The sequence below is a fragment of the Chanos chanos genome, chromosome 10 (assembly GCF_902362185.1).
Source record: "Chanos chanos chromosome 10, fChaCha1.1, whole genome shotgun sequence".
NCBI classification, from domain to species: Eukaryota; Metazoa; Chordata; class Actinopteri; order Gonorynchiformes; family Chanidae; genus Chanos; species Chanos chanos.
In genome coordinates, this window is record NC_044504.1 from 18522899 (window position 1) to 18537256 (window position 14358).

Consider the following 14358-nt stretch of genomic DNA (forward strand, 5'->3'; position numbering starts at 1 on the left):
CTCTTGAATGCCAAAGAGAGATGAACCCAAATTCACAAGTGAACCTCAAAAATGCTTGAATTCTCCCTTTTACTTTCATCTAATTTCCTCTGGTCTCTTCAGCCTCCTCTTTCTCTCTCTCTCTCTCTCTCTCTCTCTCTCTCTCTCTCTCTCTCTCTCTCTCTCTCTCTCTCTCTCTCTCCCTCTCTCGATCTGAGAGAACTGATCTCCACCACCAGCCCTCTGTACATAACAGCTGTAGGGTGGAGCACTCTCCATCCTTCTCCCCTCCACAGCTCCGCCTCCCAGCAGACGCATCCCAAAGCCAGCTGGCACTTTAGTAGCACGCATGTGACTATTTAGGCTGTGATTATCTTGCCTGCTTTAGCGTGTGTCTCTTAGTTACCCTTTCCTCACACCCCTTTTTCACAGTGCACCAACACTGTTCTGCAGACCCTTATCACCACAAACACCCCCCACTGCACATGTACTCCCCACTGACTCAACCCCTCACCTCTCTTGTAATATCACCTCTCCAAGGGTAATGAGATGATGAAGTAGATCAGCTGAAAGTGCTCCTGTCCTTGGAATATGCTTCACGACTGTACGGCATTTTTGAATACAGCTAGTCACCCACAGAAAACACTCTTTATCTACCAGGGCCTGAGACTGATGCAATGATGACATAGCCAATGGTCAAATGCTCTCCGCTATGCCTGGTATCATGTAATAAGTACGAAAATTGCAGAACTGGGCTTTAAATATTTCTATTTCTGTTTTCAGCATGGTTTGGACCAACTCCTATGCTATAAATCATCAGATAATTATCAAATGCTTGATTAGCCAAGCAGGTGTATCAGAGCAGGGAGAGAAGCACATTGTACAGAGTTGTGAGCATCTAGGAGCAGTATTGAAAAACAAGGTCTTGCATAACTAATCAAAATACCCACATATGATAGAATAGCACCAGGAAATGGAAATCTAAATTACTGGAAATTTAACTACCTATTCCACTGCATTCGCTAAATAATAACAGCATTTTGACCATGACATAGGGAAGCAGGAAGGGCATTTTAAGAACAAGCATTTTGTGTTACATGCAGGTTTTTTCTTAAAGGCTTTTTTTCCCCTGAGGGGCACACCTCTAGGCAGTGTGTCTTTACTCTCATACCAAGTCTATACGCACAAACACACACTCATGCACCCCCCCCACACACAGGTGATTACACAAAACTAACTTACCATTGACGCATTCAAAGACATCACAACACCTCCCAGGAGTCCCGTTGCCACGGGAGACAAACTGAGGGGACATTCCTGGCGCACACTGTGGGAAGCTGCAGAGACCGGGCAGACACTCACACCTAGAGCCAAGAGAGAGAAAGAGAGAAAGAAAAAAAAAGAGAAGGAGAGTCAAAAACAGGTCATACTTTACATAACCTCCTGCATGCAGATCAAACACCTTATCGACCTTAGTCTCACACAGCAACGTTTTACATAATGTTGTCTTCATCAAATCCTATATATGACAATCATTTGAGTATTACACAAGATCTTGCTGCAAAAAGAAACCTCAGTGTTCTTCTCATACAGCTATATGACAATTACAGCACTTAAATCTGAAGTGCACAGATTAAAGAGGCTAAATTAAATGATGAAGTGCTCTCCAGGTGCCTTGCAGCACTGTTCATACCCAGCTCTCAAGTGAAGACTATGGTGAGATAAAGGTTAATTAGGTGCAGTAGTACTCTCACCTGGTGGGCAGAGTGCAGCAGCCATCGGCAGTGAGCCGCACCTGTGTTTCATAGCTGTCTGGAGGGCACTCAACGGGCAGGACAGGGGGGCATTCCACAGTACTGCAATCTACACTGAAAACTGATAGAGCAACAGAGACATACACAAACATACACACATACAATAACATACAATACACATACACACACACACACAGAAACACACACGCACACACACACAAAAGTTTTATCACTATCACAACAAAGGCAATGATTCTTAAAGTGCCCAACCAAACCTCCAGTCAAAATTGGAAAAATAAACGATGTCTGCGATGGTTAAACTGTCACATCAAAATATCTGGAGGGCAATTAAAAAGTCTTTGGAAGCAGAACAGCACATCATTTTAAATCAGCCGTGAAAAGTAGGAACACTGGCCCATTCTTAACAAACAAAGACAACATAACCTGACTTGTGACCCATACCTCACACAAGGATAAAACACCCCTAAAACTGCAAACTGGCACTGTCCTCTCTCATTGAACCTTACTGATTCACTCATTCCCTTGTTCACTGATTCTTACTGATTCACTCATTCCCTCATTCACCGATTCTTACTGATTCATTCATTCCCTCGTTCACTGATTCTTACTGATTCACTCATTCCCTCATTCACTGACTCTTACTGATTCACTCATTCCCTCATTCACTGATTCTTACTGATTCACTCATTCCCTCATTCACTGATTCTGTGAATTCTCTGTTGATTCACGGACAAATGTCAGAGGTCCCAATTCAGTGTTATTCTCTATTGTACATTGCAAAAAATTCAAAGTTAAGGCCAACTTAAAGTCATAAGACAACTTGCTTTTTCAGTAAATGTAATTTTCGGTTGCAGTAATTTACTAGCCAGCTGTAAAAAGATGTAATTTGCCTTAAAATGTCAAATTGACCCAACTTTTACTTTATACAGTGTGTGTTATATGAGCACACAGTTTGTTTGTTTTTTGCACTACATACCCGGCTTGCATTCATACAAGTCACAGCATTCTCCAGGTTTGCCAGAACTCTTTGAGACCAGGATGTTGAGGTAGCCTGGCTGACACACCTTCCGCAGGCACCCAGCAGGGTTGCAGACACAGCGGCTGGGAAGTGGGCAGCATTCACCTGGTGGAGCGTAACCTTCTATCAGAACCGAGTCTTCTGGGCATCGGGGTGAGAACTGCACCTCACACCTGGCCTTGGAGCAGTCTGGCCTCTCCTCTGCACAGACAAAGCAAAATATACCCTGTAAGCACTATTGATTTCTAATAAACGTTCTCTCCAAACTTTCCAGATTTTCTCCATCAGCACTAAAGAATTCAATTATGTATCTGTCCTTGTTAGCTGTCTTTGTCATTTGTAACAATGTGGCTTACAGAGTTCTGGCTGATACCATTGCAATGTTTAAAGCATTTCAGGACATTTAGCTTCTGCTATAAGCAGTGAGGTCCCTGGACCAGTTTGCCACAATCCATCAACAGGCTATTTGAGCATTTGAGTTAAAGTCCACTTTTTTTTTAACACAATTTGACCTTTCACTATCATGGTATGATCGCTTTTCTCTATGACCTTTTAAAGAAGAAATAGAAGAGAAAATAGTGGGTTAAGTGAATATTTAAAAAAAAAAAAATTCAGAGTAGGGGAAGGTAAAACAAAGCACCCCACGTTGATGTGAATGTGAATGAACAGCAAATGTCAGGCAGTGGCAGAAATGATGACTGGAACACACAAACAGTCAGTGTAGTGGGGATAATAAACAGCAGCAGGGACTAAGCTGCATTAAGCAGGGCCCTGGGTAAGACGTAATGAAGAAGCACCAGCCCAGGCCCTCCGGCGCTCTAACTAAACACAGAATGTTAGGCTGATGCTTCTTAGGTGCTCTGTGGAGTTTCAATGGAGCTCTGAATGAAGGCTCAATCTTACAATAGAATATATGTAGCCTTAACATTTCTCTACCTTAAATCCAGTTTCCTTCAGGAAGGAAGGCAGCACACTGCCACACTTTGTACAATGTGCTCTTAGCCAGTGCTATAAGTAATTACAATGACATTAGCTAATGGGGTGAATCTGTGTTCCCTTGGCCAGTCATTAAGACCGAATATATAATGGGGGGGGGGTGGGGATCAAACAATGATAAAACACAGTGCTGCTGTTTGTTTGAAATTCACAGTGCTGCAAGATAATCATATCAGAAATATTAAATGCATCCATTATGAGGAAACTATAACCCATTATTTCCTTTTGATGTGTGAGGAGAGGAGAGATCTCAGTGGAGCAGCTTCTGTCTCTATATCTCAGATAATAACATCAAATGGGAATCAAATCAGGGAGAGAGAGAGAGAGAGAGAGAGAGAGAGAAAGAGAGAGAAAGAAGTAGAGGCACACTCTTCTTATAAAACACAACTTACATTTAACTGCTGTGTTTGCGTGTCATTATACAACAGTGGGGACATTTTTTTTTGTTCTTCCAACCGAGAAAATTGCAATAGCGCTTCATTCTTTGGAAGGTAAACATTGTGTTGATGTACAATGTCTATCAAAATGAGGGCACAAACACACATAGTAGAAAGCTACCATGAAGGAGAGGTAACTATATAGCGATGGTTTCAAAAGCAGAATAGTCTTTAAAAATGGAGGTCGTGAGTCAGTCATGGTAATGTCTTCAGTAACTATCACTAATTCTACAGGTACATTACATTCTCCAAGAATGCTACATCCATCTCAGGGTGCATTAAATTGAAGTGCAGTATTTAAGTGAATGGCAGATAAGACGATCATAGTGAGCTGAGCTTTTCAAGTTTGTTTTCCTCAGGTATATTTATATGCTGTTATGGATGAAATACTTGACCAGCAGACTGTAATCATCTTGTTCCTTCATGAGTACAAAAAACCCTCCACAGTATGAAACCTAAACCAAAAACTGAAACATGTTACGCACATTATAACTGAACTGTTATTTTTTCTTTATAGAAGGCTCTGAGGGACGTCGAAGACACTGTCTTGTCTTTCAGTTTGTGTGAATATTGCTAGTTAATGCTATATTTGTGATCACCCAGGTGAACTGGAACAAAAGCATTGTAAGGAAAGCTTTTGTCTGTAAGTGGGGCTACAGTTGGTGCTTAGAGGTTTTGAAAGCTTTTTCTGCTTGTTTGTGCCGTAATTCCCCGCCCCCAGTTACAGTTGTAACCAATTGAATGCAAGGACAAGACTGCCAGACATCTGTTGGTGCACTGGAGACTGAGTGTCAGACATACATGCGACTTGGGACCAGTCTTAGGACTGGGTTACGCTTAAAACACCTTTGAATAGAAAAGGAGGGATTCAACACACAATACTATTAATGTGTGTGTTAAGAGATGAAATACAGTGCCCTCCAGAATCACTGGCATCCTTATTCAATATGAGTAAAAAAGGCTGATAAAAATTCCCCTTACTGTTTATCAAATGTTGTCTTTACTCAGCAAATAAAGAAAATATATAAATTCCATATGAGCCCATTGCCACAGGAAAAAAGTCACAGTTGACCACAAAATAAATTTATTTCCGAAAGACATGTGTGTCGTAATTATTGGCACCCGTACCCCCCCCCCCCTTTAGTATTTTGTGCAACCCCCTTTTGCCAACTGAACAGCACTGAATCTTCTCTTGTAATGTTTTATAAGACTTGAGAACAAAGAGGAAGGGATTTTTGACCATTCCTCAATGCAGAATCTTTCCAGATCTTGCAGAGTCCTGGGTCTTCTCTTGTGCACCCTCTTCTCTTCTTGAGCTGAACCCACAGGTTTTCAGTTGGATTTAGGTCAGGCGACTGGGATGCCCATGGCAAAAGTTTGATTTTGTGTTCATTTAACCATTTTTGAGTGGACTTTGATGTGGCCTTTGGATTGTTGTCCTGCTGGAAGATCCAACCATGGCCAAGCTTTAGCTTCTTGGTAGAGGCAGCCAGATTTTGATTTAAAATCACCTGGTACTTCCTGGAATCCATAATACCATATATGCTAACAATGTTGCCAGGGCTTTTGGGGGAGATACAGCCCCACAGCATCACAGATCCTCCACCATATTTAACACTTGGTATTAGGTGCTTTTCTCTGTAGCCATCTTTATTTCCACGCCAAATCCACCTTGAGTGTTTGGAGTCAAACTCAATTTTCGTTTTGTCTGACCACAGCACCCTGTCCCAGGTAAAGTTCCAGTGGCATCTGGCAAACTCCAAGCATTTTTGCTTGTGGCAAAAAGGTAGGAAAGGCTTCTTTCTGGCATACCCTCCAAACAGTTTGTTGGTATTCAGATGATGTCTTGTGGTGGATTTGGAGACATGGTGACACCAAGATGCTACCAAACTCTGTAATTCTGAAACTGTGGTCTTTGGAGATTTTTTTTTACTTCTCTGACCATCCTCCTCACTGTGGCTGCTGACAAAATAGCCTTGCGTCCTCCTCCAGGCTGGTTCATGATAGTTTTGAATTTCTCAAACTTCTTAACGATTGTCCTCTGTTGATATGGGCATTTTAAGTCAAGTAGCTATTTTCTTGTATCCATTCCCTGATTTGTGCAAGTCAACACACTTTTGCCTTATTGCGATGGAATGCTCTTGAATCTTTCCCATGGTGATGGATGACTAAAGGGTTTTGGGCCCTGTGTCACCTCATTTTTATACCCCAGTGAAACAGGAAATCATTGATGACTGCTCAAAATTTTCTTAAATACTTCAGCTGACTTAAAATTAGTTAAATATGCGTGGGGTCATACTTCATTTACATTTCCTTGATTAAAATGTCTTGGGGTTCCAGTAACTGTGACATATTTGATTTTGTTTAATAAATTTATTTTTCACTAATTGTCGCTTTATTCTCAGACTAAACATAAAGGTAAGATTTTTTTTCTATTTTCAGTGTAATACTAAGATGACAACTGACAAAGTGAATTTTTTATAAGCCCTTTCAATCATCTTTAGCAAGGGTGCCAATAATTCTGGAGGGCACTGTACGTTCGAGAGGAACTAGGGCATGTAGGTCGATCGAAACATTGGGAAACTTATTTTTTTAAATGGAAACAGTTCTGTTTTTAAGATCTTGCAGAACTGAATATCAAATTGCAAACATTCTCATTGTTCAAAGCATTTTACCTACATTAGAATTATGCTAAAATGGCTAGAATCACATTTAACAGGATATGCTTGCATAATGCATAATGAAAGTGTCTAAGCTATAAACCAAACAATTGCTTATGATTCTACCCATGACACAGCCACTAAAAAAGCAGGGAAGCTTACTTGGAGCTGTGTGTGCACCAACGGGAGGAAATGTATTGTTTAATGTCCAAATGTCCTAATGAATGTGTCTTCTGCCCTCTGTATGGTTGCTCTATCCCAATGCATGAGACTGAATATGTGGCATCATTACATTAATAATTCATTCATATTTTGCGTGTAATTATCCAAAAACAAAAATCCCAGTTATTACTGATTTGGTTGCTAATATTAACAAGCGACAAAAAACCAAACTACCTATGCTCATCAGTCTGATGCTGGCCACTGAGACAGAGAGAGACTACTGAAGCTCTGGAGGAGTGCTGCTACTCAGTTTGGCACTGGACAGTAATTAGTTCATATTCCACAGAGCTGGGAAAGCTACAAAAATCCTACCTGGCAAGGAAGAGAATTCCCATAGGATAAACATAATCTCAACTCCTGGACAAACATGCAAACTGTGCCTGCCAAACCAGCTCATTTCTGTGTTTGCAGATAATTTCAAAAAGGTCGAGCAGTCAAAATGACTCATTTTACAAAACCTACCGAGCACCTGTCAGTCAAATGTCTCCAACCACGCCTCCTGTGCTGCCAAGAGACTACTTTATAGATACGGAAGATACTACATCAAGTTCATGAATGTACTGTCAAGTAAATTACAGGCAGGAATTCATTATTGTACACCATTTCAAGCTGATTAGAAATCTGTCTTGCCTCTGCACAGAATGAGGCTCTGTAGCAGTGATGTTCATAGGTGCACTGCTGCTCAGATCTTACCTACTCTCGTACAATCATCATGCCCTCTCATATTCATTTTTCATCTATCCTCTGAGCCACAGATCAGTGCCGTGGACAGAGGCAGCAGCCGGTAGTCATGGAGAGAGATGAGATTAAAAGAGCGCTGAACTGATACAGCTCTCTATTGACTCATTAACAGGGCTCCTTAATCTAGTCAGTCATCCTGTGCACGCTTCAGCCCACAAAACACTCCATTCCAACACACACACACACACACACACACACATACAGAGAGAGAGAGAGAGGGGGAGAGAGAGAGAGAGAGAGAGAGAGAGGGGGAGAGAGAGAGAGGGGGAGAGAGAGAGAGAGAGAGAGACCTCAATTCAGTAAAAAAACAAAACAAAACAAAACAAAAACCATCTGGTTCACTCAACATAGGTCTGCTGACAAATATTACATATGAATGAACCTAGAGCATGCTTACACAATGTGTACAATACACACATTATCCCTTCAAACACGAACACATAAACATCTGTTTTTTCACTGGCTATGTAATTCGGCAGTGATTCTGTTTTGACCTCATCACTAAGGCAACCATTTTTTTCCTCCCCCATGACTTGTTTCTCTGGCAACCAGTTTGGTTTGTATTTGATTCCCCCCATTTTATATTGGAGACTGAAACATGCACTGTATGCTTTGGAGTGCTAATGGAGTGCTTTAACAGTCGGTCAGTGAATGGGCCACTGGATAATGGTATCCTCAGGTGATTGTTCCAGCATACTTTGTCATATAATTATAATCCATTTTGTTATGTGGCTGGGGATGATTTTCTTTTCTTTGATATTTCACTCATACAGACACAGGTTTCCAGATGGAAGACTGCACTTGACTAAATAATTACTGCAGGAGTTAATGATAATTTCTAACAGATGCAATAACATTTATGGTTGCTTTATGAGACATGTGTACTGCTCTGAGACATCCTGAATCTTCACTGTCAAGTAGACAAAACTCGGCAAAAATTAAACACTACCAGTATCTATGTATTTGCCTCCATGTTTAACGGAGATGAACGATTAATCTATTTCAATGACACCTCCGTATACGCCCACCAACAACAAAAACGTGAAACCCAAAGAAAACGTTACATTCGTGGTGCAGAAAAATGGCATTCGCTGAGCCAAAAGCAACGTTGGACATTTTTTTAAATTATTATTAGTTTATTTATTTAACTTAACACAGTCACAGCGTTTGTGGTAATTGTTATATGCCAATTAAGCAAGGGATAATGTACAGCGAGTCGGTCATTATTGCGCAATAAACCCCGACAGGGTGATGCAGGACCCCGACGCGAATCAGCCTGTCGGGTTTATTTCGCAATAATGACCGGCTCGCTGTACGTTATCCCAGTTCTTACACGGCTACTTACTAAAGAAATCAATAATTTGACACAAAATATTGATTCAGAAATTATTTTATTGCACCCGCTAAAAAAGTAGTCCATTAGTGATCAGAACTGCGTCCGTAACAGTCCGTTATTCATAGCAGCGGTCTGCTATTCAGAAATAACAGACCGTCGGATGCCGTAATTGATGCAGAATCGAGTATTCAACACAGCTGTGTAATAATACAAAAAATGTAAAAATAGCATACATGTTGGAAGCAATATCTATAAATTCTCACCCTTGCATTAGAATATAGAGCGTTTAATATTTTGATGGTATATCATGTGGTAATGCTCCATCTCATGTTTTAAATCTATTACACAATGAATATTGAAATGAAGCTTGACTTCAAAAAATTATATCGCAAATCAAATCACAATCGCGATATCTGTCACAAAAATTGCAAGTAGTTATTTTCCCCAACATTGTGCAGCCCTAATATTTAAGTATTACAAGGAGGGGAATCTCACAATGACTGGCCTACTGACCTATCCTCTGAAATTGTGTCTGAAAACAAGGGCACAAAGCTGCAAAAACATTTAAAGTAGACACAGCAATGGCACCTGGACTGAGTGCGATATGTGAAACTGAATATTAGATTTCAGATATAAGCTGTTGTGCTGTCTCCATCCAAATTGCATGATTCCAAGTAAGGTATCATCATCATCATCATCATCATCATCATCATCATCATCATCATCATCATCATTCCTGCCAGGATGTGTTTACTGGGCTTTGTAGCTGATGAAGGCTGTTAGGATAAAAGAGATCCAGTCACCCAGATTGCACAGAGCTAAAGCAATAGCTTTACTGTCTTTCACTGGGTAAGTAAAAGGAACAAGCAAGCCTCTGAGCTACCAGAGAATCTCTCTAAGAGACATCTAACATTGTATCAAATCACGTATTTCAGTACCATTTGAAAACTGACATCGTAACCAAAAATATAACCGATTCATCTGACAATAGCCTATCACTCAGACAACACTCCGAGAATAATCCTTTCTGCTACTGGCACTGCGTAGTTCTATGTATTGTCCTTAAAATAACATTTGTCATGAATAATGCATAAAAAGTACTTTACCCCACCAATTCTGGAGGTATGTTTAATTACAACTGAATGTCAGTAGGAATAGAAGGATGACCTACAACTGAAGAGCCTTTGTTATTACAGGCATTGTTCAGATCAATAATCCAGGAGCACAGAGACCTTCAAAACCTGCCCTACCTCAGCAGTGCTGAGTCACACCCAGAAGGTGGCCACTTCAAACAGGTGTGCTGCTGCTTACACTGTGAGCCCCTAAACTCCAACCTCTTCACAGCAATATGGGCTGAAACTCTGTTTTTTTTTTTTTTTTTTTAAATGCAGCTCCACAGCGGCTAAATTATGCTCGTCACAGGAAACAAGCAGGGGTCTGTCTGTCAATGTCACACTCACATTAGCACTGCATGCACTCACTGTGGTGAGTAAGATTATTGTCCTACAGGTGGTCCTGCCAGGTTTTCTTTCCCCACCTAAATAATTGAACCATAGAAGCAGAATACTGATGGAACACTGCAACCCTGTCAGTACTGTGAACATGTAGAAAAAAAAAATTTTGATGGAAAGGAGTATCGAATCATATGGTAAAATAAGGCACGGGTACAGAGGCAGCAGCTTTTGAACTTGACAACAGAGGTATTATGTGATATAACACTTGTTATATAAAAGAAAGACTTGAGATGTGACATTCTTAACACAAGCCTTTTATATTCCTACATGGTCACCCTAAGTGAGTATGCACCCTGGGAATAGACTTTGTACAAGGAAGTACAGACTGAACCCAAAATCAGGAAAAGTCTGAGGATAACTCATAAATCCTGATCTTTGAGAAATGACAAACTTTTGTCAGAGAGGTTTGATCCTAAAAGGGTCAATCTCATCAGTTCTCTTCCCTCTGGACACCATCTCCAATACTTTGAAGGAGAAACTGCACAAAGACCACAGAGCTGGTAAAATTACAAATGGAACTGATTCTGAGACCCATCCGACTCTCAGAAAAAAGGTGCTGGCGTCCAGATTGTGACCTCCTATTTGAATATGGCAGGATCCTTTCTGATGCATTCACGCCTGAATGGCTTTCTCAAAATGTGCCTGCCCTCCAGGTCCCTGTCATGCCTGCGCCACTGCTTTGCCACAGGTAAAAGCACCACTTCCTCTCCTCAGGCTAACACTGTCATCCTGCTGTCAGCCGGAGCACTGTCTGTTTGACATGCCACAGAGAGAAAGAGAGAGACAGACAGTGCAAACATGATGGAGACAAGGAGGCAGATAAACAAAGACAAAGTGAAAGAAAGAAAGAGAGAGAGAGAGAGAGGGAGAGAGAGAGCGAGAGAGAGAGAGAGAAAGATGGAAAATTGAGAAAGCCAAAGAGAGATAAAGAGAAAAGAGGGATCTGCAGTTTGGTGGCCTGCAACCAGCCTTGACAAGGCAAGGATCAATCTGTAGAAGTGCTTGGGCAACGAGTCACAGCAGTTTGCATGAATAATGCAGCTTCATTGCCATCCTCCCTTTGGCCTTTAATCTGCATACAGAGAATGACATTACCCCAGGTCGCATGCATGCATCCTGATGTACTATTTGTTTTGGGAGGCTTTTTGGTTTATTTTCACCAACATCTCTCCACTTGCACAATAATGTTAATTTCCCAGCAGTTGAGCCTGCCATGTGTCAGGTTCTCACAGTGCTGAGAAATTAAATGAGGGAGACGGAGCAGGGAAAGTTTCTCCCTGTGGGAGAGAGATTCTGAGGGAACTCCTGCATGTCACAGTGTCCTCCTTTAGGCTAATATGCATGAGAAGCTCACTAATATAAAGAGAAAATGGTCTCTGCGAGCCTGTAAATTCTACATTTAGCCCAGTAATACAGCTGAGGTGAAAATTACTTTGGAAAGTCAGTGTGTCGGGTTGACACAACCTCAGACTATAGTTACCACTGAATGCTGTGAGAGTGTGTCTTATGGTCCAGCTCGCTTTGCCCAAGGCAGCATTTGTTCTCCAATTTCCATTTTGTCAACTTTCATCCTCATCTTTTTTTTCTTGATAAAGACATAACTGAGCTGAAAATTCACCTCCCAAATGTCATTGGCAGATCTCTGTTAAAATTCAATCTATCCATTTCACACAAACCTATGATCATCAAACAGTCTTCAAACAGGTCTTCTTGGTGTGTTTGCAAAGCAAGATGATAGGGGCACTAGTAACATCAGATCACAGACCATGAATGTTCTCTTCACTCTTGACCAGGAAATACTGGTGTTTGTGTGTGTGTGTGTGTGTGTCCGCCTGCGCGTGTGCATGTGTGTGTATTGGCGGGAAGGATCCATCAGGAGCTGGATGGATTAAAGACTATGGATTCTTGAGAAATTCAGAGTGTAAGCTTCAGATGAAATCTATGTGAATGCTGGATTTGACTGGAGATGCAAAATGAGTCACTTTATCAGAAGCCACAAAATCATCTCCAGCAGTTTTGACTTGAGTACAAAAAACAGTAAAGTGCTAACTTGAAACACACTCAAAAGCACAAACTGTGAGCTCTCAGAAACCATGAACGCTCTGTTGATTCTTTCCACTAATGAATAGACAACAATGTGTGTGTATTCTGAGTATGTCTGAGTTTTGGATATAAGAGAAAATGAAAAGTATTATACATTAAATTTTTTAAAATGTATCTCTAATTTGGTTTCAGCAATGCCTATGACCTTGCTGAATCTTGCTATTGCCTGAGGATATAAAATAAGACTGACTTGGTTTAAAAAAAAAAAAATTCCACAAGGGATTAACTGTCCCTGCAAAAAGGGTGAGAAGGCTGGACTTCACTCTCCAAGCACTGAAGCAGGAGCCATTTTAGGGAACAAACATACAGTCACCTAATCATTCTCTCTGTTTTGTCCACTGGAACAGGTACTAAAAAGCACCACTGATACAGCCATAGGAACAGCTATTCAATTATCAGCTGTAGCGAATCTCATGGGTACCTGCGTACACCAGTGAGCAAACATAGTTTGACATGTGGCCCCTGGCCTTCAAGGACCAAAGCTAGGTATGCCAAACCAAACACTTTACATGGTGCAAACACCTCTTATTCTTCTTTGAGAATTTCAAGAGCTATAATGTTTGATATAGCAAATAAAAAAGTATACACTCCGGTGTGTTGATACACAAAGTCCAAAGATACCATGAGGTTCTTCAGTCACTATATGGATTAGGATTAAGACTTCCTAAGTGGAGAAAGGACAATAATTGGTGGTCTGTTTGGTTGTTCTTGGTAGAAGAAATGGAAAGTTGGTTTTCAAAACCTCCACCTTCCCTCTCTGAGATTAGGAGAAAATTAGGAGACTGAGAGAGGGAGAGAGAAACGGGGGGGTGCGGGGGTGGGGGTCCTCGACTCAAGACTTGTAGGAACAACCAGAAATGTGACAATTTATGAAAGTGAAACATTCTCTCACCACAATTTCATTCTTAACCAATTACTTCAAGTCATCACCGATCTCTTGACATGGTGCACTGGATTTAGCCAGCTGTGAAACTGTCAAGATGACTAAAGCTGAAATGGCCTTGTGAAACAAGGGTTTCAGATGGAATGGGAGATGAAAGTGCTCACCTAAGTGAGCGAAATAAATATGAGGTGCCACTTTGAAGAAAATGGCAACACAAGAAAAGGAAACAATTTGAAAGTGCTGCTGTTACTGTTCTCACTCTTTCATAATAAGCAAAAGTCTCCAATCTCAAAGTTAACAACCTTATTTCTGTACGCCAGCTGGGTAAAGCCTTAAATCCTTATACAGAGCAGCCTGTTTACTTGGATAAAATCACATTCTCTTAGCATCAGTCCATAATAGTCTCATGTAATGTCCTGAAGCTATACTACAACCAATCCATTCTTTGGAATACCCCATAAATGACTGGACGGGCCTTACAGGGCGTATGATAAATAAATGGAAACAAAGCAGGCACGAACTGAGAGAGTGAGAGTGAGAGAGAGAAAGAGAGAGAGAGAGAGAGAGAGAGAGAGAGAGAGAGATACAATACTTGTGCACTGTAATTCATTATCAGCATGACAGAACGGACAATACAACACAAGAACAAGTTCCAGACATCTCATCTCCAGATCATTAAGAAAGCTGATAAGAA

General features: G+C 40.9%; 1 protein-coding gene across 2 annotated transcripts in view; it reads right to left on the reverse strand.

Moving 5' to 3' along the window:
• crim1 (cysteine rich transmembrane BMP regulator 1 (chordin-like)) overlaps positions 1 to 14358 on the reverse strand; it is a 66660-nt gene that overhangs the window by 30337 nt on the left and 21965 nt on the right. For both annotated transcript variants that reach the window (XM_030786306.1, XM_030786307.1), the window contains exons 3-5: positions 2731 to 2973; positions 1734 to 1854; positions 1222 to 1343 (exon numbers count right to left, since the gene is read on the reverse strand). In XM_030786306.1, coding sequence (XP_030642166.1) covers positions 1222 to 1343; positions 1734 to 1854; positions 2731 to 2973 — 486 coding nt within the window. The remainder of the gene's footprint in view (positions 1 to 1221; positions 1344 to 1733; positions 1855 to 2730; positions 2974 to 14358) is intronic.